Genomic DNA, 24939 nt, shown 5'->3' on the forward strand with positions numbered 1-24939 from the left:
GTCCCGCTGAGTTACTCCAGCATTTTGTGTCTACAGTTTAAACGAGCATCTGCAGTTCCTTCCTGCACAAGCCTCTACACACAGTGTACATAGTGAACATAATAAACAAACAAAGACAAATATAAATAAATAAAAATCTCTGATATTAGAGCGAATCAAAACAAAAGCCCAGAGTCTCTTGAGCAAACAAGACCATTTGTAGTTCGAAATTTGGTTGGTGTTTGTAGTGGTTGTGAGGAAGAAGCTGTTCCTGAACCTGGAGGTCATGGCTTTCAGGCTCTTGTACCTTCTTCCCAATGCCAGGTGTCAAATGAATCAGGTCAGTACCCGTGATGGACCATGCAGTGTTCACCTCACCCTCTGTAGATCCACTAGATGATGGGGTGGTCAGTACTCGTGATGGACCGGGCAGTGTTCACCTCACCCTCTGTAGATCCACTAGATGATGGGGAGGTCAGTACCCGCGATGGTCTGAACACTATGAACCCATTCCATGTTGTTGGGACATTAAATGTATGTCCTTGGCAGGGCTCCTTTCTTGGTTTGTCACAATAGCAGTCACATTGACTTAAAAGTCCATATGAAAGTCTTTCTGTTGCCATTGTGACGAGCTAGCTATATTTGGCTTCCCTGCATGGTTTTATTGATGGGTGAAAGTGTGTAATTTCAGAATTGACCCTGGTTAACTATCATTTCCATGGTGGCTATCTCACAAGCAGGGAGTTGCGATTACTGTTCTCGTCAGACTGTCGTGGCCAGGTAGTTATTGAGTTTTCTCAAAACCTGGTACTGCATTTCAGCCACAGAACAAATCCATTCCACTTTAGCTTAATTCCCGTAGCACTTGTGTGGTTATCTCAAGCACACAAAGGTTCATTCCATTGTAAGTCAACAGCAGTCATTCAGAAAGCAAAGGATGGCATTTGTTCACTGACATTTGCGGCAGCAATTCTTGTTTGAGATAAAACTGTTTCTGAATGAACAAACCTGTCCTGTTCTGATTCTTGCCAATACAACAATATTTGATCCTGTGGATTCACTCTACAGGATTAGTTTAATCAGGCATCATGGTCAGCACAGATATTGTGGGCCAGAGGGTCTGTTCTTCTGTACTGTTCTATGTAAATCCAATGAGAACAGTCTTTATGCAATGCAAGAACAAAATAATCTGAAGTGTTCTGCTGAATGTTTGATAAATTCAGCAGTGCTTTAGTGTTCTAATGCCCACACATGGTGTAGAATGTACTCATCATGTGTATAACCCCAGCACCAGGCCTTGGAGACATGGGGAAGTCCTGCCAATGTATGACCTCGGTGATACAAACCTAGCAATCTAATGCCTTATTTAATGATCTGCGGAGACAAGCTGAATAGGGGCATATAGTGAGGTGAAGTCTGGGAGGTTTATCAGGCCTGGATTAATGTCTTTGAGATGGGTAACTGAGGTTTTCAATACCATTAAGAAAATAGATTCAAACAGTCCACACGGTAAAAGGTTCAGTAGATAGAAAAGTGATGTTCTGTTGGTCCAGTGACATTCCTCCTCAGCATCTGCTGCTCATTGTGCCGTCTCCTGAGCCCAACGTCCATGGATCTTCTCCAGGTTCCTGCGGCCCCTTGTCCCACCACACAACACTGCTAAACATCTGCACATCTGGATCGCTGAGAATGTACAAACTACATCACCATCTCCAGCAACGAACAAATGTTCAAGCTGTTAATGTCAGAAGGTCTGGAAACATTAATTACACGGGATTAAACCTAATCCAATGTACATGTACAATGTATGATATTTCTTGTGAGGGACCTGGAATGCAAACGTCTGGATGTCTTGCCACATCTGCACAGGGCTTTGGTGAGCACACATCTGCAGTACTGGATAGTTTGGAGATTTGCCCTCCTGGTTTAAGGATTGATTTATTGCATTGGGGGGGAGTTCAGGGAAGGTTCACTAAGTTAATTGCCAAATCAAACAAAGTATTGTTGCAAGCGTTTTTGACTTGCTGGTTGGGTGGTATACAGGAGAAGGGGAGGTCTCATTGAAATGTAAACTGTTCTGAGGGAGATGGGCAGGTGGGCAGGAAGGAACTGCAGATGCTGGTTTACACCGAAGATGGACACAAAATGCTGGAGTAAACAAGCAGGACAGGCAGCTTCATGGAGGTGTTGAGTTTCTCCTAGTTGTGAAATGTAGAACTAAGGGGCATGGATTCAGATAAGGAGTCACCATTTAGGATGGGGGGGTGAGGTGGAAACACAGACATGATGGGTCACACATGGACACACACACAGTGACAGACATACGCACAAAGATATGGATAGGATAGGAAAGGTTTCGAGTCTGGGGCACAGCTGTTCCCAAGCCAAGGTGTGATGCAACCCGACAGTAAGCTGTCTATGCTGCAGCTGTGGGAGTTGTGAGGTGGACAGCTCTAGTTGGGAGTGGAAGTGACCGCAGGATGGGCTGTGGGGGGTGGGTGGGTGGGGGATGTGCACCTCCACTCTGACCCGCACCGCCCAGAACAGTGTCCATTACAGATCTGTAGGAAGCGAGAGGATCTGACTGTTACTGACTGTATGCCCCCTTGTCACTGCCCCTCAGCCAACAATGAGCCATTCCACATTCTCCTTGATCATCGTCTGCTTTGATCTGTTGTTTCCACACCTAACCCTTCCGTATATCAATGTCTCCCTCTCCTCTGACTCTCAGTCTGAAGAAGGGTCTCGACCCCAACCATCACCCATTCCTTCTCTGCAGTTCCTTCCTACACAAGACTCTGATCGTCAGACATGTTATACATGCCCAGGGAGGAGCAACCAAAGTTGAAGGAGAAATCACAGTGGATTAGAATAGATTAGGCGACATAATGGAAGATAGTCACAAACTGCTGGAGTAACTCAGTGGGACAGACAGTGTCTCTGGAGAGAAGGAATGGGTGACCTTTCGGGTCGAGACCTTTCAGACTGAGAGTCGGGGGAGATGGGAACAAGAGAAGGCCTCCAGTGCCTTCTGTGGCAGACAGTTCCACAGATTCACAACTCTCTGGGTAAAAAGGTTTTTCCTCATTTCAGCTCTAAATGGCCTTCCCCTTATTCTTAAACTGTGGCCCCTGGTTCTGGACTTCCCCCAACATTGGGAACATGTTTCCTGCATCTAGCGTGTCCAATCCTTTAATTTTATATGTTTCAATAAGCCCAGTCGCTCCATTCTTTCATCATATGACAGTCCCGCCATCCCGGAAATTAACCTTGTGAAACTACTCCCTCAATAGCAAGAATGTCCTTCCTCAAATAAGGAGACCAAAACTGCACACAATATTCCAAGTGTGGTCTCACCAGGGCCCTATACAACTGCAGAAGAACCTCTTTGCTCCTCTACTCAAATCCTCTCATTATGAAGGCCAACATGCCAATATCTTTCTTCACTGCCTGCTGTACCGGCATGTTTACTTTCAGTGACTGATGTACAAGGACACCCAGGTCTCATTGAACTTCCCATTTTCCTAATCTGACACCATTCAGATAATAATCTGCCTTATTCTTGCCGCCAAAGTGGATAACCTCACATTTATCAACATTATAATGCATCTGCCCACACCCAACCTATCCAAGTCACCCTGCATCCTCATAGCATCCTCCTCATAGTTCACACTGCCACCCAGCTTTGTGTCATCTGCAAATTTGCTAATGTTACTTTTAATTCCTTCATCTAAATCATTAATATATATTGTGAAAAGCTGCGGTCCCAACACCGAGCCTTGCGGCACCCCACTAGTCACTACCTGCCATTCTGAAAGGGACCCGTTAATTCCTACTCTTTGTTTCCTGTTTGCCAACCAATTTTCTATCCATGTCAATGCCCTACCCCCAATACCATGTGCTTTATTTTTGCCCTCTAATCTCCTATGTGGGACATTATCAAAGGCTTTCTGAAAGTCCAGATGCACTACATCCACTGGCTCTCCCTTATTCATTTTACTTGTTACATCCTCAAAAGATTCCAGAAGATTAGTCAAGCATGACTTCCCCTTTGTAAATCCATGCTGACTTGGACCGATCCTGTTACTGCTATCCAAATGCTCCGCGATTACATCTTTAATAATTGACCCCAGCATCTTCTCCACCACCGATGTCAATAGACAATAGACAATAGACAATAGGTGCAGGAGTAGGCCATTCAGCCCTTCGAGCCAGCACCGCCATTCAATGCGATCATGGCTGATCACTCTCAATCAGTACCCCGTTCCTGCCTTCTCCCCATACCCCCTCACTCTGCTATCCTTAAGAGCTCTATCCAGCTCTCTCTTGAAAGCATCCAACGAACTGGCCTCCACTGCCTTCTGAGGCGGAGAATTCCACACCTTCACCACTCTCTGACTGAAAAAGATCTTCCTCATCTCCGTTCTAAATGGCCTACCCCTTATTCTTAAACTGTGGCCCCTTGTTCTGGACTCCCCCAACATTGGGAACATGTTTCCTGCCTCTAATGTGTCCAATCCCCTAATTATCTTATATGTTTCAATAAGATCCCCCCTCATCCTTCTAAATTCCAGTGTATACAAGCCCAATCGCTCCAGCCTTTCAACATACGACAGTCCCGCCATTCCGGGAATTAACCTAGTGAACCTACGCTGCACTCCCTCCATAGCAAGAATATCCTTCCTCAAATTTGGAGACCAAAACTGCACACAGTACTCCAGGTGCGGTCTCACCAGGGCCCGGTACAACTGTAGAAGGACCTCTTTGCTCCTTTCAACATACTCATGTCAGGCTCACTGGTCTATAATTCCCTAGTTAGCTGAAAATTGGCAACAAAATGGAGGTTAGTGTGCATTGTCCTTGGACAATGGGGCCTGGGTGAGAGCAGCAAAGCGCTGCGTCCTGTTGTGAAGCTGCTTGAAAATTCATGATTCACCATAGCAACAGGATGCATTGTCAGTCTCTGCAAGCTCCTCTCTGCAATGTAAATTTATACATCAATTATTCAGGGCAGAAACGCTGTTAGTGTCAATGAAACACTGTGGTTTCTTGCACAACCGTTGTGTGACTAATAAGCTGGTGTGCAGTAGGATTTCTTGCACTTGTTTGAAGACCAGAGCCCACAGATAGCAAAGCAGCAATGAAATTCCTTATAGACACAGAGTGCTGGAGTAACTCAGCGGGTCAGACAGCATCTCTGGAGAATATGGATAGGTGACGTTTCAGGGCAGAATCTGAAACATCACCTATTCTGTTTCTCCAGAGATGCTGCCTGACCCACTGAGTTACTCCAGCATATTGTGTCTGTCTTTGGTATAAAGCAGCATCTTCCTACGCTTTAAATCCTTGTATATCTACAAAAAAAGACGCAAAGTGCTGGGGTAACTCAGTGGGTCAGGCAGCATCTCTGTAAAAAGCAGTAGGTGACGTTTCAGATCGGGACCCTTCTTCAAACTGATTGTGGGACGGGCGGGGGGGGGGGGGGAGAGAATGCCGGCAAAGGGGAGCGACGGGACAAAGTGTCAGGTGCTATACTGCATATTCCATTAGGATAGCTTACAACCCAACTGTATGATCATTGAATACAACCCCCTCCCCTTTCTCCCCACACCCCCTTTCTCCCCACACCCCCTTTCCTCCCATGCCCCCTCCACCGTGCCCCACCTGGACTCGCACCTTTTCCTCCCCTTGCCCCCACATTCCTCCTCTGGATGGACAATTCACAACTCATCACTCCCTTTGTTTCACACCTTTGGGTTTTTTATCTTTGGCTTTTGTCCAGTTATCTGCCCATCACAAGCCCACCTCTCCGTGTTCACCTGTCACACCTCACTTCTAGCTTTCTTCCAACTCAACAATCAGTCTGAAGATGGGTCCCGACCTGAAACGTCACCTATCCATGTTCTCCACAGATGCTGCCTGACCCGCTGAGTTACTCCAGCACTCTGTGAAACGTCACCTATCCATGTTCTCCACAGATGCTGCCTGACCCGCTGAGTTACTCCAGCACTCTGTGAAACATCACCTCTCCCTGGTCTCCAGAGATGCTGCCTGACCTACAGAATTACGTCTTTGTGAAAGACTTTGTGTCTTTTTTGGAAACCAGCATCTGTAGTTCCTGGTTTCTCCCTTATTCTGTTGTGTTCACACCCTGCCCATCGTTTGAATAGTTGCACCACGTGAATGCCCCAGTCGTGGCTAGCATAGATTTGATGGGCCAAATGGCCACCTATGAAGTAAAGAAATAAGAGAAACATATCTCCAATGACATATCTCAGCAAGAGTCTACTCTGGGCTATGTGTAGGTTACACGACCTACTTTGGTTTGCATTATTAAGGTGTGCTTTACCTGGAGTAACTGATAATTTGAGTTTAACAGCATACAAACAAACCATTTGGCCACCGAGTACACACTGACCATTAATCACCTGTTCACATTGGTTCTGGGTTATTCCACTTTCTCATCCACTTCCCACGCCACGGGCAATTTTCAGAGGCCAATTAACCTAAAACACCCACTTCTTTGGAACATGAGAGGAAATCGGAGCACCCGGAGTAAACTCACATGGCCAAGTGCAAACTCCACACAGACAGCACACGTGGGCAGGATTGAACCAGGGTTTCTGATGCTGTGAGGTAGTAGTTCTCTCGAACTGCACCACTGTGCCACACCACTGAATATTTTTATTTGTTGCATTTTTGCATTAATGTGCCTGTAAAGCTGCAGCAAGTGAGAGTATATTGTTCCCTAGCCTGTGTATATGACAAGTCAACATGTTTGACTCTTGACATCTCGTATGTGCTTCAGTTGTAAATGTGTCAATGTAGTGAAGACAAGAACATTGAGCAAGGTCTTCACATCTTCACCTGAGCAGCATCTTGTACAAACGTCTCGCACATCCCTGATCCAGGACGTGGTCTATTGTGGGGGATCTTTGGTGGGCGCCCACTCTCACTCATGTTTGACTTGTTTCTCCTGCAGCACAAACACTGCAGCCCGGCGGCACTGGAGATGTATTACTCCCAGCAGGAGACTGGACCAAGGGGAAGCCTCTACACTGTCATTAGCCACTTAAGCCAGGCCAAGAGAACCATCCCCGACCTCTCCTCACCCTGGCTACCGGTGCTTCCTGCCTTGAAAGCACCAGCAAAATCAAAGGATGAGCCGACCGCCCCTCATCATTAGAGGAGTCGAGAAGGAGAACACATCAATCTCCTCTTGTTTATTGAGTAATCAAGCATTATATAAATCTACTTGCCAGGAGCCGGACTTTCGATTGGGGATGTGTGAGTGAGTGTTTGTGTGAATGCCTGAGTGCACGAGTCAGTCTGTGCAATATTGTAGGCGTGTGCACACACATAGTGTGTGTGATCATTTGTTTCTGTCTGTGCAATAGGGTGCATGAGAGAGTGTTCATGTGTGTGTGTGTGCGCATGCGTGTGTGTGTTTGTGTGTAGTTTTGTTTACCTGAGTCTGGTGTATCAGAGACAGAGAGAAATGGGGAGCGAACCACAATCACATCATATCATATAATTAACTCGGTTAGTTTGTCCAGCTAATGTTGGGGTCAAAGTGAAGGTCAACTTGGCCAGCAATGTATAATCCAACCCGACTGCATAGATAGAGGCAGCAGGACTGAACTGTAAATGCATTTTCATCCAAATCGGCTTCAGGGACCAGGTTTAAGAAGGGCCTGTGGAATAATTTGTGGGATCCTGCAATGCAGTTGGGCCACAGTAGGTCCATTCTAACTCCTGCCAGCTACTACAATGCTTGCCAGTATTTCTGTGACGGTGTTGTGATTGTTTCCATTTTATCAGATGCGATTGGCTTCCTCCTTCTCCCCGACCCCATGGCAGAGTGTGTGTCCTCTCTTTAGAGACCCGCAGTTAGAGCAGGAAGGCGTGCCTGAAATAAAGGTCCTGATCATTTACAGCTGAGAAGGAATGATCAGGCGATTCACAGATGCAGCCTCACGTTAACAGTTTGTGTTCAATTAATCTCAGCCAAACACGTAGACTTCTTGCAGCTTTGCACTGGTGATGGAACCAAATGTAGGTGAGACTTGCTTGGACAACGGTGTGGATGGCAGATGGTGGAGTCTCCACACTGCAGATACTGGGTGAACAACGACTATTGAAATGCATAATGTTATTTACTTATTTATCCCTCCCCCCCGCCCCCTTCTGGTTTCCCACCTGCTGGGCCAGCGCACTATTGATCTAGTACTTGTGCTTGTGATGTACACTGTGCTTGCATTACCCTTGTACCTACACTGTAGCCCAGAGCCAGGATTGCCCACTGCTTGTGGTTTCCCACTGACTGAGCCAGCACACCATTGCTCTTGTACTTGTGTGTTACCCTTGTACCTACACTGTAGCCCAGAGCCAGGATCACCGAGAGTTACCATCTCCAGCATCGCCACGCCAACCATCGTTAAAACTGTCTTGATTTACAGTAATAATGAAATGTAAATTGTTCATGTTCTGTGGTTTACGAATAATTTTGGTCTTGAGTAATTGTAATTAATTTTAAGTCGAGTTTCCTATCATCCCAATGTTTGGTTCAATCATCCTTCTGATGGGGTTCTTGCAAGGATTGTGCCGCTGGAAGTGTGAAAGAACTGGAGACAATCAGGGTGCATCTGTGGAGAGAGAACCGGATAATGTTTCACATCAATGACGTTTGGTCAGAGTTGGGAACGGGAGGAGATGGTTTCATGTTGCGGAGCTTGAGGGAGGTGGAGGACATTGTCTTGGTGGGGTTAGGCCAGGCTGGTGATGGTTTGGACTGATGATGCAGCCATCTGGATAGTGCTTGAAGAGGTTGCCAGAGAGGAGGCAAACAGAGGGGGCAATCTTTCCACTCAGAGGGTAGAGCTTATCTGGAATGAGCTGCCAAAGACATTGGGATAGATATGTGAATAGGAATGGTTTAGAGGGATTTATGGGCCAAACGCAGGCAAACTAGCCCAGTATGGACAAGGTGGGCCGAAGGGCCTGTTTCCGTGCTGTACAACTCTGACTATGTTAATACATCCACCAGTAGATCCACATCTGGAGGGAATCGGCAGCGGGGAGCCTGAATGGGGCAGGCTCTCTGCCAGTCGGGGAGAGTAAAGGACACAGTCTGTCTGGCTTGTCTGGTGACATAATCTCGCAGTGGTGAAGGAAGAGCAGTATCCGATGCACTTAACAGTTCATCACAGCAAAGGGTTCATCAGTCTGAAGAAAGGTCCCATCCCGGTAGCTCGTCTGTTCCTTCTCTCCAGAGATTCTGCCTGTCTCGCTGAGTTACCCCAGAACATTGTGTGCTGTTTTTTTTCCAGAGTCTTGAGCAATAGGGCAGACAGTTCAGCCCTGCCACTGACCACTGCCTTCTTATTGCCAAATGAGTATATTCTACCGAGCTGGGTAGAGGCACAAAGCTCCTTCCAGCTGCCCGGAGCATTGATACTTGGAATTAGCAGCAGACTGTGCGTGCAGATTCCCCCATGCCACCTGGTCTCTGAAAGCTGGCTCTCCGAGGATGCACTCAGACCAACAAGCAGACGCAAGGAGACATGTACTGGGGCAGTGTAGACCGGGTACCTTCCGGGCATCACAGTGTTTAAAGGGCAAGCAGTTTAGTCCAGCTCTGAGGGGAGGTTGGGGGGGTGTATGTGAGAACACAAATCTCCAAGCTTCCACTTTGCATTGTGGATTATGACAGTTGATGATGTGATATCACCTGCTCAGATGTGAGTCAAGATTGACACAAAAAGCTGGAGTAACTCAGCTGGCAAGGCAGCATCTCTGGGAAAAGGGTATAGGTGGCGTTTCAGGTCGAGACCCTTCCTCAGACTTCTCCAGAGATGTTGCCTGACCCGCTGGGATACTCTTCCTCAGACTTCTCCAGAGATGTTGCCTGACCCGCTGGGATACTCCAGCAGTTTGTATCCGTCTTCAGTGTAAACCTGAATCTGCAGTTCCTTCCTGCACACAGATGTGAGGACTCAATCTCACTGGACAGATGTGCAATAGGATCACACTGGACAGATGTGCAATAGGATCACACTGGACAGATGTGCAGATAGGATCACAGTGGACAGATGTGGGGATGGGATCACATTTGGACAGATATGTTTAGAGATCACGCTGGGCAGATGTGCGGATAGGATCACTAGACAGATGTGCAGATAGGATCACTAGACAGATGTGTAGATAGGATCACTGGGCAGATGTGTAGATAGGATCACTGGGCATATGTGTAGATAGGATTGGGCAGATGTGTGGATGGGATCACTGGGCAGATGTGTGGATGGGATCATACTGGACAGATGTGTAGATAGGATCACTGGGCAGATGTGTGGATGGGATCACTGGACAGATGTGCAGATAGGATCACTAGACAGATGTGTAGATAGGATCACTAGACAGATGTGTAGATAGGATCACTGGGCAGATGTGTGGATGGGATCACACTGGGCAGATGTGTGGATGGGATCATACTGGACAGATGTGCAGATAGGATCACTGGGCAGATGTGTGGATGGGATCACACTGGGCAGATGTGTGGATGGGATCATACTGGACAGATGTGCAGATAGGATCACTAGACAGATGTGTAGATAGGATCACTGGGCAAATGTGTGGATGGGATCATACTGGACAGATGTGTGGATTGTCTCACTGGACAGATGTGCTGCGGGGTGCCTGAGACGGGATGCATCTTGCAGCAGATGTGTAGCGCTGGTCTGTGTCTGTGTGACCTGCTGTGCCACTAATGAGATCCCCTCTCCTGTCACATTCACTTGTGAGCAGAAGCTCAGGAGCTGACAGATTTTTAATTAAGTTGCTGCAGGTCGCCTTTGTTTGTCTAAAAATCTAATGAGACGTTGCTTCTAATAAGTGTAGTGAATGTTGTAATACTGTTGTGATATCTGTCAGCCAACGTCTTAGCACCAGCCAATGTTCACGGTGTGACACTGTTAATTTAGCAACACGTATGTATTTATAGATCTTGTGAGCTGTGCATTGCAGCCAGCACGTTGGGGTGTTTAAGTGCCAAATGGAGATTATGATTACTTGCTTTGAAACCAATAAAATAAATGGGCTGATTTCTCTTCAGACACGAGTTCCTTGGCCTCTGAATATGCATGACCTGCTCCTGCAGAGAGTCTGTGTAAACTGCCCCAACATTGCGGTCAGAGTGAGAATGGCACATCCTCCCCCACCCCTGCATCTCACTGACGGAGCTGTGGGACGCTGCACACACGTGTGAAGGACAAAGGAGACTTTACTTTGAGGTCTAAAGTCGTTTAGAGAAACAGCGCGGAAATAGGCGCATCGGCCCATCAAGTCCGTGCCGACCAGCAACTAATCTGTCCACACTAGTTCTATCCCACACACTAGGGACAATTTATAATTTTACCAAAGTCTATTATCCAATGTACCTGTACTTCTTTCAAGGAAACTGGAGCGTCCAGAAAAAACGACGCGAGAGAACGTACAAACTCTGTACAGACAGCACCTGTCGTCAGGATCGAACCTGGTCTCCGGCCCTCTAGTGCTGTGCTGCCCACTATTTATGCTGATAGGGGTGGATTCCTATATAACTCTCCTGATTCCATCTGCGGATTTAGTATTGTCATGTGTTTTATTATTGGCATGTGCAGTGAGATACAATTAAAATCTTGTTCCGCTTGCTATCCTATCAAATCAGACTCTACATGAGGCAGAGTATTGAGTATAGAAGTTGGGCGGTCATGTTACAGTTGTACAAGACATTGGTGAGGCCACATTTAGAGTATTGTGTTCAGTTTTAGTCACCCTGTTATAGGAAATACTGTATGTTGTTAAGCTGGAAATGGTGCAGAAAAGATTTTCGAGGATGTTGCCAGGACCCGAGGGCATGAACTGTAGGGAGAGGTTGAGCAGGCTGGGACTCTATTCCTTGGAGCACAGGAGGATGAGGGGTGATCTTATAGAGGTGTACAAAATCATGGGAGAAATTGATAGGGTAAATGCACAGTCTTTTACCAAGAGTAGGGGAATCAAGAATGAGAGGACATTGGTTTAAGATTTAATAGGAACCTGAGGGACAACTTTATTTTACACAAAGGGCGATAGATGGAACCAAATGCCAAAGAAAGTCATTGAGGCAAATACTATCACAACATTTAAGAAACATTTAGACAGGTACATGGATAGGATAGGTTTAGAGGAAAGATAAACACAAAAGGCTGGAGTAACTCAGCGGGTCAGACAGCATCTCTGGAGAAAAGGAATAGATGACGTTTCGGGTATAGCATCCGTAGTCAGGATCGAACCAGGGTCTCTGGCGTTCTAAGGCAACAACTCTAGCACTGCACTACCGTGCCGCCAACAGTTGACTGAGTGAAAGATATCAGAGTTTAGAATTATAATGTTATAGTGCTACAGGATCCACAGACAGATGGGTTGGGAGATGGGGTCTATTCCCTTGCAGTCAGTGGTCTGATGAGAGTGGGCAAGAAGCTGTTCCTGAATGTTTACAGAAACACATAAGCCCACATTCCACTCTGAAGCTGAAGACATTCTTTGGTAGCTTTTAATCCGTACTGCAAATGTGAAAACTGATTGGATGATGAAGTACCATCTGGAATTGGAAACCGAACTTGCTTCTCTGAATTATGAAAGATGACCGCAATGTATTGGCATTTCCCAGTGGAGTAATTGTTGCATTAAGCTGATACAGTCAGTGATAGGATCAGTGCAAGAAGTAAATGAACAGAGTCCTGAATTAATTCAGCATTGTCACATGCGCCAATAAATCAGTACCTTTAGATGATGGTCACTGGAATATATTTGTTGGATAGGCATTTATTATGTTTATACACAGGACACATGGACAGGTTCCTGAACAGACAGGGCATAGAGGACACATGACTCACAGCGCCAGAGACCCAGGTTCGATCCTGACCTCGGGTGCTGTCTGTACGGAGTTTGTACGTTCTCCCTGTGACCGCGTGGGTTTTTCGGGGTGCTCCGGTTTCCTCCCACATTCCAAAGACTTGTAGGTTAATTACCAGATTCTCCCTGGTATGTACGATAGAACTAGTATCACTGGTCGGCATGAACTCAGTGGGCCGAAGGGCCTGTTTCCACTCTGTCTCTAAACTAAAAGTAAACTAAAGGAAACGTGCAGGTAGGTGGGTGTCATTGTGGTCAGTGCAGACATGGGTAGAGCAAGGGGCCAGTGGCGGTGGGGCCAGTGGCGGTGGGGCCAGTGGCGGTGGGGCCAGTGGCGGTGGGGCCAGTGGCGGTGGGGCCAGTGGCGGTGGGGCCAGTGGCGGTGGGGCCAGTGGCGGTGGGGCCAGTGGCGGTGGGGCCAAGGTTGGGTTGAGTTTAGTGTCACATGTACCGAAGTACAGGGAAAAGCTTTTGTTGCGTGCTGACCAGTCAGTGGAAAGGAGCATGCATGGTCTTATTGATCGGGAAAGAAGGCCTGAAATCTGTACCTGTTTCTGACGTAAACCATGGTCGTCGATGGACTGTGTCGATGGTTGTACTGCAGACTTTGGTTTTGCACCATTAGGGTGCCTGGTATTACAGTTATTAAGCTATTGTATTGCTGATTATTGTGTATTTATGACATACGTTTTGGGGTCCTGCTCCACCAAGTAAGAATGTTCTTGTTTTCGATGCCGGTACAAATGATAATTAAACATGGAAAGACAATTTAATCTGACAATGAAACACTTTGACTCTGTTCCACACCTTGTACCTCCTTTGTCAGAGGGCCGTTGGAAGGTGGAGAGTATGTGTAGTGAGAAGGGAGGCCGAACACAACCAGCTGTGGTTTCCTGAGCAGTAAAGTATGTGTTTTGAGTTACAGGTGCTACCTATTCTGAGCAGCTCAATGAAAAGCCCTGACACCACTGTTAGGCAGTAAGGCAGCAACTAAGTCTGTTCGGGGATTTTAATGAAGGTTTCCCTCCCCTCTATCAGCATGCCTTCAAAGTAAAGGAAACTGCTTTCCTGTATAATCAGTAGCTAAAAGGTGTTTTGAAACTTGCAAGACGGACTTCAAAAGATTTTCTGTGCTGCCGTCTTACGGGAAAAATATGCAATTTTTAAATGGAGATTTCCTTTCATATTTAGAGTTCTATAAACTGTATTTCTACTGGGATGGAGTCAGGAGGTGAAACTGCCCATTAACTTAGATCTGAGGAGTGCTGGAACGTTCAGCAAAGGCTCTCACTCAACTCCCTGCGGTCCAGACCACAAGCTACATCCACTTGCAGGGCCACGTTGTGCTTTCCCATTAATCGGGAGCTTCTTGTCTTTATTATGGGCTGACAAGCTGTTTATGGGTTTGCCACTGTGTTCACAGGAAACTAGTGGCACTTCTCACAAGACCTGGCTATCTCGTGGTATCAGACCCAGAGCGCCCACATTGGGAAGCCACTCAGCGCCCACACACAGACCAGGGCTCCCTTCCCCATTAGGCCACTCGGCCCATCGAGTCCGCTCCGTGATTCTGTCGTGCTGACTTCAAACACTGCTGTGGCAAAGAGATGTTCTTGTCAAGAACAGGAATTATCTGCTGAAATCGACACTCCTTTTTTGGAAGGTAGCAACCTGAGGGGTGACGACACTGAGATGCACAAAATCACACGGGGCATGGATAAAGTAAAAGCTCACAGTCTTTTTCCCAGGTAGAGGATTCTAAAACTAGAGGGCACAGGCTTGAGGTGAGAGGGGGGCGATTTAAGAGAGACCTCAAGGGCAACTTTTTCACTCGAAGGGTAATCCGGATCTGGAATAAGCTGCCAGAGGAAGCTACGGAAACGGATACAATTACAGCTTTTAGAAGCCATTTGGGCTGATATGTGAACAGAAAGGATGTCATGGGGTTATGGGGAGAAGCCAGGAGAATGGGGTTAGGATGGAGAGATAGATCAGCCATGATTGAATGGCGGTGGAGACTTCATGGGCCAAATGGCCTAATTCTACTATCACTTATTGAAGATGCAGAAGCCAAATGCTGCCTGACCTGCTGAGTTACTCCAGCACTTTGTGTCTGGTTTTGTAAACCAGAATCTCCAGCTCCTTGTTTCTACTTAGATCCAGTGCTTTTATTTGTTGCCAAAAAGGTGACAGTATTCATATCAATTAAACATGTAAGCTGCACATCAACAATCTTTCCACCTATATAACCAGCAGTGGCGACTTTAACTTGTAAAATATTAATTTAACTTTTAGTCTAAACAAAGCTCTAATTCGTTCACGTTATCGTTTAGCTAAGCGTGGTGAATAAACATGTCCAGGTTAGAGATGGCGCCATGCCTTACTGACACATCACACCCACACAAGCAAACAAAATCAGTGTTTAGCTGGGCTACATTACACCACTTCAAAATGCTTCTGAAATTTTAACCTGCTGAGATTTTCATTTAATATTCAGAACAAGACAATTTTTAATTTACCACCAATATGCTGAAGTATTTTGAAATTAGATTACCATCTATATTGGCTTACAACTTAATATTCTGAAAATGTTATACAAACATCTGTCATTTCCAACTAGGTCGATGTGCAGTAAAATGTTAGAAAATTCACTATCTTCCTTGGAATTTATAAAACTAAGTTACTAAATTAAAATCCATGCAACACCAACTCTAGTGATTTATTAAAAAATATCAACACCTGTTAAATACTTGCAGCAAAACACAAAGTGTTGGAGGAACAGCGGGTCAGGCAGCATCTGTGGAGGGAATGGACCGGTGACGTTTCACGATGTGACCTTCAGAATGATCCTCGTGGCTGGATGTCACTGAGATGTCTCAGGAGAAGCTGGGAATCACCACCTGCTGCTGGCCGGAGATTCAACTCCACGTACCACTCATTTCAAATCTTTATTCACTTCCATTGTTAATTCTTCATCCTTTCAGTCGGTAACCCCATGAGCTCCCAGACACAAATGTAATGACTTTACAGTGATGGAATGATCCAAGATGACACTGTGATCAAGAAGGAGGAGGAGGTCCCATGAGCATCAGTGCCCCTAACCCCTCCCCCAGCCCCTCCCCCATCCCCGACCCCTCCCCATCCCCCTCCCCCGGCCCCTCCCCATCCCCCTACCCCTCCCCCATCCCCCTACCCCTACCCCTCCCCATCCCCCTACCCCTCCCCGTCCCCTACCCCTCCCCCTCCCCCTCCCCGTCCCCTCCCCATCCCCCTCCCCACCCCCTCCCCATCCCCCTACCCCTCCCCATCCCCCTACCCCTCCCCATCTCCCTACCCCTCCCTCATCCCCCTACCCCTACCCTCCCCCGTCCCCTCCCCCTCCCCGTCCCCTCCCCATCCCCCTCCCCATCCCCCTCCCCATCCCCTACCCTCCCCGTCCCCTCCCCATCCCCCTCCCCATCCCCTACCCCTCCCCCTCCCCGGCCCCTCCCCATCCCCCTACCCCTCCCCATCCCCTACCCCTCCCCATCCCCCTACCCCTCCCCATCCCCTATCCCTCCCCCATCCCCTACCCCTCCCCATCCCCCTACCCCTCCCCTGTCCCATACCCCTCCCCATCCCCCTACCCCTCCCCCGTCCCCCTACCCCTCCCCATCCCCCTACCCTTCCCCATCCCCTACCCCTCCCCCGGCCCCTCCCCATCCCCCTACCCCTCCCCATACCCCTACCCCTCCCCCGTCCCCCTACCCCTCCCCATCCCCTACCCCTCCCCATCCCCCTACCCCTCCCCATTCCCCTCCCCATCCCCCTACCCATCCCCTACCCCTCCCCATCCCCCGTCCCCTACCCCTCCCCATCCCCTACCCCTCCCCATCCCCCTACCCCTCCCCATTCCCCTCCCCATCCCCCTACCCATCCCCTACCCCTCCCCATCCCCCGTCCCCTACCCCTCCCCATCCCCCTACCCCTCCCCATCCCCCTACCCCTCCCCAGCCCCCTACCCCTCCCCATCCCTCCTCCCCATCCCCCTACCCATCCCCCTACCCCTCCCTCGTCCCATACCCCTCCCCATCCCCTCCCTCATCCCCCTACCCCCCCTCCCCATCCCCCTACCCCTCCCCATCCCCCTATCCCTCCCCTACCCCTCCCCATCCCCTACCCCTCCCCCATCCTCCTACCCATCCCCTATCCCTCCCCTGTCCCCTCCATACCCCCTACCCCTCCCCATCCCTCCCCATCCCCCTACCCTCCCCATCCCCCCACCCCTCCCCATCCCCACCCCTCCCCATCCCCCTACCCCTCCCCATCCCCCTACCCCTCCCCATCCCCCTACCCCTCCCCATCCCCCTACCCCTCCCCCATCCTCCTACCCATCCCCTATCCCTCCCCCTACCCCTCCCCATCCCCCTACCCATCCCCCTACCCCTCCCCTCCCCTCACCCCCTCCCCCACTCCACCCCTGCGTGAGGGTGCACAAGGCCGGGTCTTCATGTGAGACCCTGTCCCCACGCGCCTGTGCCCTTTGCCTAAGCTGAACGTGACTTTTTTTCTAAAAAACAATCAAGATGCCAAATGCGATTTCCCATTTGCTTTGTAAGTTCACCAGAGCCACAGCTTGTTTCACCAAAGCTAGTGTTGGTCTCTCGACACACCAGAGCTTTCACACAACTTCAGGAAGAACAAACATCTTAAATCAACAATCGACAAGGAACATGGCTGAGCTGTGCTTTGAATTTTATTTTTAGATTGGTCTCATACTTTGGAAAACTATTCAAGCTCCTTGGAATACAAATTAGAAATCATTCTTGCAAATGCTTCAACCCTCATTATTGGTGGAGCAGGTTTATATTTAAGATGCTCAATCTGTTTCCAATTTACACCGTGCATCGCATACCAACATGTTCTCCCTTCATCGGCAGCTGTCCTGCCTGCATACACTGCCTCCTGATCCTGCTTACAATGGTACTCCCTACCACTGCCCCCCCCCCCACCACTGCCCCCCTACCACTGCCCCCCCTACCACTGCCCCCCCCTACCACTGCCCCCCCCTACCACTGCCCCCCACTACTGCCCCCCACCACCGCCCCCCACCACTGCTCTCCTCCCCTATCTGTGATTTTACTTTGAGTCTATAGACCGTGGATAGGCCATTTAGGACTGAGATGAGGAAAAACGTTTTCACGCAAAGAGTTGTGAATCTGTGGAATTCTCTGCCACATAAGGCAGTGGTGGACAATTCACTGGATGTTTTCAAGAGAGAGTTAGATTTAACTCTTAGGGCTAACGGAATCAAGGGATATGGGGAGAAAGCAGGAACGGGGTACTGATTTTGGATGATCAGCCATGAACATATTGAATGGCGGTGCTGGCTCGAAGGGCCGAATGGCCCACTCCTGCAGCTAAGTTTCTATGTTTCTATCTGTGTCTATCTGTGTCTAACTGTGTCTATCTGTGTCTATCTGTGTCTATCTGTGTCTAACTGTCTATCTGTGTCTATCTGTGTCTATCTGTGTCTATCTGTGTCTTCCCCACCATCTCTGTCACATCTATGTTCACACACACCGTGCTACTAAGTTGACACGACACTTCATCTTGGAGCAAGAGCACATTGTGGCTTTTAATGTTGAAGCGAACTGGTGCAATCTGCCTCAAAATTACAGTTAAAAACCGCTGTCTCCCCCTCCCCATCCCCATCCCCCTCCCTACCCCCTACCCCATCCCCCTCCCCATCCCCCTCCCCATCCCCCTCCCCATCCCCCTACCCCTCTACCCATCCCACCCCCTACCCCTCCCCATCCCCATCCCCCTACCCCTCCCCATCCCCCTACCCCTCCCCATCCCCCTCCCCATCCCCATCCCCATCCCCCTACCCCTCCCCATCCCCATCCCCCTACCCCTCCCCATCCCCCTACCCCTCCCTCCCCATCCCCCTACCCCTCCCCATCCCCCTACCATCCCCATCCCCCTCCCCCTCCCCTACCCATCCCCCTACCCCTCCCCCTACCCATCCTCCCACCCCTCCCTCCCCATCCCCCTACCCCTCCCCATCCCCCTACCCCTCCCCTCCATTTAAAGACTGCTGTCTGGCCACTTCTGAGAATGATCTCTCCTCTGTTTAATCAAATCCCACTCTCTCCGCTCACACCATATTAACCCATTTAAATAAACGGGGCAAAGCCTCTATTAAAATGCCAGAGTGCAATCTGATCCGATGCCCTGAAGCCTTCACGTGATAACATCTCCCATGATTTACAGCTTCATGCTTTGCCTTCTCACGCTCTGTACAAGTGATATTAGCACGGGGCATCTAAATACAGCACACGCTAGACGGAGGCGGTCTTCTAAAGCTATTAACTCTCGCAGTAAATGAAATGAAAGCAGCGAATTATCCGCGCTCTGTGTTTGCGTTCTGTCAACTTTCTCTGCAGTTGTCACATTACAGGGTCACCTACAGCTGTGTCTCCTCACACCTCTGTGTTATGGTCTGCAAAATCCCCAAGACCCCTCCCTTCCCCTCCTCTCCCCAGTCCCTCTGCTCCCTACCCCCTCCACCTCTCCCCAGTCCCCTTACTCCCACCCTTCCCCATGCTCCCCCCCCGCTTTCCCCCCCCCCCCCCCCCCCCCCCCCCGCCTCCATCTCTCCCCAGGTCCACTGTCCTCCTCTTTGACTGGAAGAGTTCCTCCAGCACTTTGTTTGATTCCAGCACCTGCAGTTCCTCTGTGCCTCCAGGGGGCGAAAGGCCTGTTTGCTTATTGCAGATGGCACAAGAGGTCACGAGAACCACATATCCCTGAGAGCATCTGAGGATGGAAGACAAGAGGCAGCACAAACTCAAACGGGAAGTTCATCCTTGGACAAACTTATTCAATGTTTTCAGTGACAGGTTGGTGTTGTGAGCAGTTTTGGGCCCCACGTCTGAAGAGGGATATGTTGGCGTTGCAGAGGGTCGAGAGGAGGATTACGAGAATGTTCCCGGGGATGAGAGGGTTAACGGCACTGGGCCTGCACTCGCTGGAGTTTAGAAGGATGAGGGGGCACCTCATTGAATAGTGAGCGGCCTGGATAGAGTGGATGTGGAAAGCATGTTTCCACTAGTGGGAGAATCTCGGACCAGAGGGCAAAATAAAGGGACATTCCTTTAGGAAGGAGATGAGCAGGGATTTCTTTAGTCGGAGGGCGGTGAATCTATGGAATTCATTGCCACAGAAGGTTGTGGAAGCTAAGTCAGTGGATATTTTTAAGGCGGAGATTGATAGATACTTGATTAGTACAGGTGTCAGGGGTTATGGGGAGAAGGCAGGAGAATGGGGTTTGGAGGGAGAGATAGATCAGCCATGATTAAATGGTGGAGTAGATGATGGGCCAAATGGCCTAATTCTGCTCCTATAACTGATGAACATATTTCTCAATTTAACTCTCACCACGAGGCAGATTGTTAGGGTAAGTGTACATGTCTTTTAGATACAATAGCAACATTTAAAAAACAGTTGGACGGGTACATGGATAGGAAAGGTTTAGAGGGATATGGACCAAATGAGGGCAAACGGGACGAGTTTAATTGGGCATCATGGTTGCCATGTTGGGTTGAAGGGCCTGTTTCTGTGCTGTGTGACTCTGCGAATTAATGACTCATTCACTTGCCTCTTCAAAACACATCTGATTGCATTCAAAATAATCTTATTGCCAGCATCAGCAGTTTTCCAAACTATCTCAATATATGTCCAATGCATCATCTAAAACAGACTTTTATTGTTTACATTTAGACTTGAACTTTCAGTGGTCACCAGGTTCTGTGGTCACTAGCTTCTGTGGTCACCAGGTTCTGTGGTCACTAGCTTCTGTGGTCACCAGCTTCTGTGGTCACCAGCTTCTGTGGTCACTAGCTTCTGTGGTCACTAGCCTCTGTGGTCACTAGCCTCTGTGGTCACTAGCTTCTGTGGTCACTAGCTTCTGTGGTCACCAGCTTCTGTGGTCACCAGCTTCTGTGGTCACCAGCTTCTGTGGTCACCAGCTTCTGTGGTCACCAGCTTCTGTGGTCACCAGGTTCTGTGGTCACTAGCTTCTGTGGTCACCAGCGTCTGTGGTCACCAGCTTCTGTGGTCACCAGCTTCTGTGGTCACTAGCCTCTGTGGTCACTAGCTTCTGTGGTCACTAGCTTCTGTGGTCACCAGCTTCCTTGGATTAACTGGCCTTACAATTTTGTCACCTTGTGAACCTCCCTTGGACCACGGTAAACTCTTTGCTGAAGAATATTAGTCCAGCTTCCATCATGTTTCCTTGTGTGATGTTTAATAACTTCACGTAACCACAGGTTGCCTTGTTCCCCTTGAGGATAACATTCTTCTCCCGGTAGAAGTGCCCAGAATTTACTGGAATATTGAAGTCTAGTACAAATGCTCTTTGCATTCTCATTTCATAGTCTTTGGAAATTATTACTGGCACTGTTATAGAGTCATGTATTCATTGTATAGTAAAGCACAAAAACAGACCCTTAGGCCCACTTGTCCATACTGAGCAAATTGACATATTGTGCCAGTCCCATTTGCCTGCATTTGGCCCATAATTTGGCCCATATCCCTCTAAACTCGTCCCATCCATATATCTGTTCAAATACTTTTAAAAATCATAATTGTGTCTGCTTCTACAGCCTTCTCTGGCAGTTTGTTCCAGTTATAGATTAACCTGCATGAAAAAGTTGCCCCTCAGGTCCCTCTTAAATCTCCCACCTCTCGCTTTAAGCCTGTGTCCTCAAGTATTTGAATCCTCTACCCTGGGAAAAAGACAGTGAGCGGTCACTTTATCCATGCCCCTCATGATCTTGCACACCTCCAACAAAATCACCACTCAGCCCGCGACACTTCAAAGAAACAATGTTTAGCCTAACCAACTTCCCTCAATAACTCACGCCCACAAGCCCAGGTAACATCCTGGTGAATCTCTTTCCAATTTAATGACATTCATCTGTACCTGGGCACCCACAACTACAAACTCTCCAAGTGTGGTACCACGAAAGACTTGTACAACTGCAACATGATGTCCCAACTTTGGTACTCAATACTATTTCCAATGAGGGATTGCAGATCTTAAATGCTTTGCATCTAATATAAATTCATTTCCTTTTCTTTTTTAATCATTTAAATCTGGATTGAGAAGCTTAACTAAAATGTTGGCTCAATTTCTTGCATTTAAGTCCAGTGAATAAAAGTAAAACTGGGTAACATTAGATTGTAGAACAATCACTCTCTGGGGAGCACAGTGCAAGGAATGTAAAATTACCAATGTAATACATTTACATCTTCCATTGGAATTAGGAGAATACTTTCCTCCCTAGTTCATTCATTTTATTTAAGTATTTCCTCAATTTTCTCTCCATTAAATTCTCACTTCCTCCCCAAGGAAAGAGGCAAGCACACATTGGAAAATCTCTCAAGTGTCAGCCAATAACCTAAGCGGCCGGCCCCTGTGCTAGCTTTGTGACTGATGTTTGGATAGGTCTAGGCAAACACAAGGGATAATGTAAACCTAGTTTGTAGCATTGGATCTTGGCCAGGAACAGCCTTATCTCCATTCTGTTGACTGTTTGATCTTCAAGTCCCAGTTTTGGATTCTTCCCCTTCCTCACCTCTGTTCCTCCATTTGTTAACTCATCTTTACAGTTTCTTACTATTTTTCCGTGACATTTAAGGGAAGGAGGCGGGGTGGGTGTTCAGACGTGCCGGCGTGAGATGGAATTAAAAGTGTCGAGGTTTCTAGCCGGGAAGGATAATATGTCCACTGGAGTTCTACATCGAGATGGGAAAATGGAGGCAGGGGTTTAGGGAAGGTAATCCAATAAAAGCAACCAAGTAGTAAATCCCTCTGGACCATGCCTTGCACATAAATTCCACGTTCAACAGACAACAGGAATCTGGCTTCATGTGCACTTGTAGGATGAAATTGACTTGAGAATTGAGAAGATTAGCTGAGAGTAATTGTGTTCTTGAGGTAAACCATAGTAAGAAGATGAAGTCATGCAAATATGGTTCCAACTGGAAGTGGAGAGGGTGAGGCCGCACAGAGGTCAACAGCAATTTATTCATCACAGGTAGGACGGATAAAATGAACCGCAGAGACATTAAAATAACAGTGTGGTCAGAGAAGAAAAAGAAAAGGGATTAGTCTTGCCATGACCATGTGGGGTGAATGACGGACTGGTGGAGTGGGACACGCAGAGGTAATGTTGCCCTGAACAAAGCTCTGCGGAGATCACAGTTGCCGTGGAAACGGAGGAGAGAGTCAACTGACGGAGAGCAGCCAAAGCCCCACAGGGAATGATAATGATGCAGAATGCTGTTAACGTCATAACACGAGGTACACAGCATCTGCAGAGAGTAACAGCAAGGGCAACTTTATCACAAGGGGAGTCCCCAAAGGTGAGAGGTTTTTAGTGCAGTCTAGTCTAGTCTAGTTTAGTCTAGTTTAGTATAGTATGGTATAGTATAGTATAGTATAGTATAGTATAGTCTAGTCTAGTCTAGTCTAGTTTAGTATAGTTTGGTATAGTATAGTCTAGTCTAGTCTAGTTTAGTTTAGTATAGTATGGTATAGTATAGTATAGTATAGTATAGTATAGTATAGTATAGTCTAGTCTAGTCTAGTCTAGTCTAGTCTAGTCTAGTCTAGTCTAGTTTAGTATAGTATGGTATAGTCTAGTCTAGTTTAGTATAGTATGGTATAGTATAGTATAGTATAGTCTAGTCTAGTCTAGTCTAGTTTAGTATAGTATAGTCTAGTCTAGTCTAGTCTAGTGTAGTTTAGTATAGTTTGGTATAGTATAGTCTAGTCTAGTATAGTCTAGTCTAGTTTAGTATAGTATGGTATAGTATAGTATAGTCTAGTCTAGTCTAGTCTAGTTTAGTATAGTATGGTCTAGTCTAGTCTAGTCTAGTCTAGTTTAGTATAGTATGGTATAGTATAGTATAGTATAGTCTAGTCTAGTCTAGTCTAGTCTAGTCTAGTCTAGTTTAGTATAGTATAGTCTAGTCTAGTCTAGTCTAGTTTAGTATAGTTTGGTATAGTATAGTCTAGTCTAGTCTAGTTTAGTTTAGTTTAGTATAGTATAGTGTAGTTTAGTGTAGTTACATTTATAGTTTAGTTTAGTTTAGTATGGTATAGTATAGTCTAGTCTAGGTTAGTTTAGTTTAGTATAGTATAGTATAGTATAGTATAGTATAGTATAGTATAGTATAGTATAGTATAGTATAGTCTAGTTTAGTATAGTATAGTGTAGCTTAGTGTAGTCTAGTCTAGTCCAGCCTAGTTTAGTCTAATTTTGTATAGTATGGTATAGTATAGTGTAATTACATTTATAGTTTAGTTTAGTTAAATTTATAGTTTAGTTTAGAAGTTTAGTTTAGTATACTATAGATTAGTTAAATTCATAGTTTAGTTTAGTTAAATTTATATTTTAGTTTAGTTTAGTTTAATTTATAGTTTACTTTAATTTATTAGTTTAGTTTAGGTTCGTTAAATTTATAGTTTAGTTTAGAAGTTTAGTTTAGTTTAGTATTGTATATTTTAATTAAATTTATAGTTTAGTTTAGTAGTTGAGTTGAGTTGAGTTGAGTTTAGGTTAATTGAGAGATAATTGTTGGAACTATTGAGCTCAAAGACACCTTTCATGTAAAACACAACAGAATGATTTCTGTCCTGAGTAAGGGGTAAATCCCACAACGGCTGGCGTTACACTTTGTGTCGGTATCTCTCAGGCATGAGCAGATGCCTTCTAGTCCTGGCCTCTGTCTGGTCTGATCAGTGCAGGTTGGTTCAATCCCGAGCTGGGCTTGTTTCTGTGTGGTTCTAGCAGCCTGTGTTCTCAGAGACAGTAGTGGTTGATTACTGTGGGGGCTCTGCCCACTATAACTGTAATCCGTTATAAAGAGGTCCGTAATAACGAGGACGGACTGTAATTATGGATAATGTTTTCTGAATTGATTGGACAGCATGCAAAACAAAATGTTTCATTGAACCTCGGGTACACATGAAAA

General features: G+C 47.1%; 1 protein-coding gene across 1 annotated transcript in view; it reads left to right on the forward strand.

Annotated features, from left to right (window-relative positions):
• caly (calcyon neuron-specific vesicular protein) overlaps window positions 1–13222 on the forward strand; it is a 28963-nt gene extending 15741 nt beyond the window's left edge. The window contains exon 5 of the mRNA XM_078428515.1: window positions 6962–13222. Coding sequence (XP_078284641.1) covers window positions 6962–7165 — 204 coding nt within the window. The 3' untranslated portion in view covers window positions 7166–13222. The remainder of the gene's footprint in view (window positions 1–6961) is intronic.
• Window positions 13223–24939: the final 11717 nt, after the last annotated feature.

Source organism: Rhinoraja longicauda, chromosome 35, assembly GCF_053455715.1.
Source record: "Rhinoraja longicauda isolate Sanriku21f chromosome 35, sRhiLon1.1, whole genome shotgun sequence".
NCBI classification, from domain to species: Eukaryota; Metazoa; Chordata; class Chondrichthyes; order Rajiformes; family Arhynchobatidae; genus Rhinoraja; species Rhinoraja longicauda.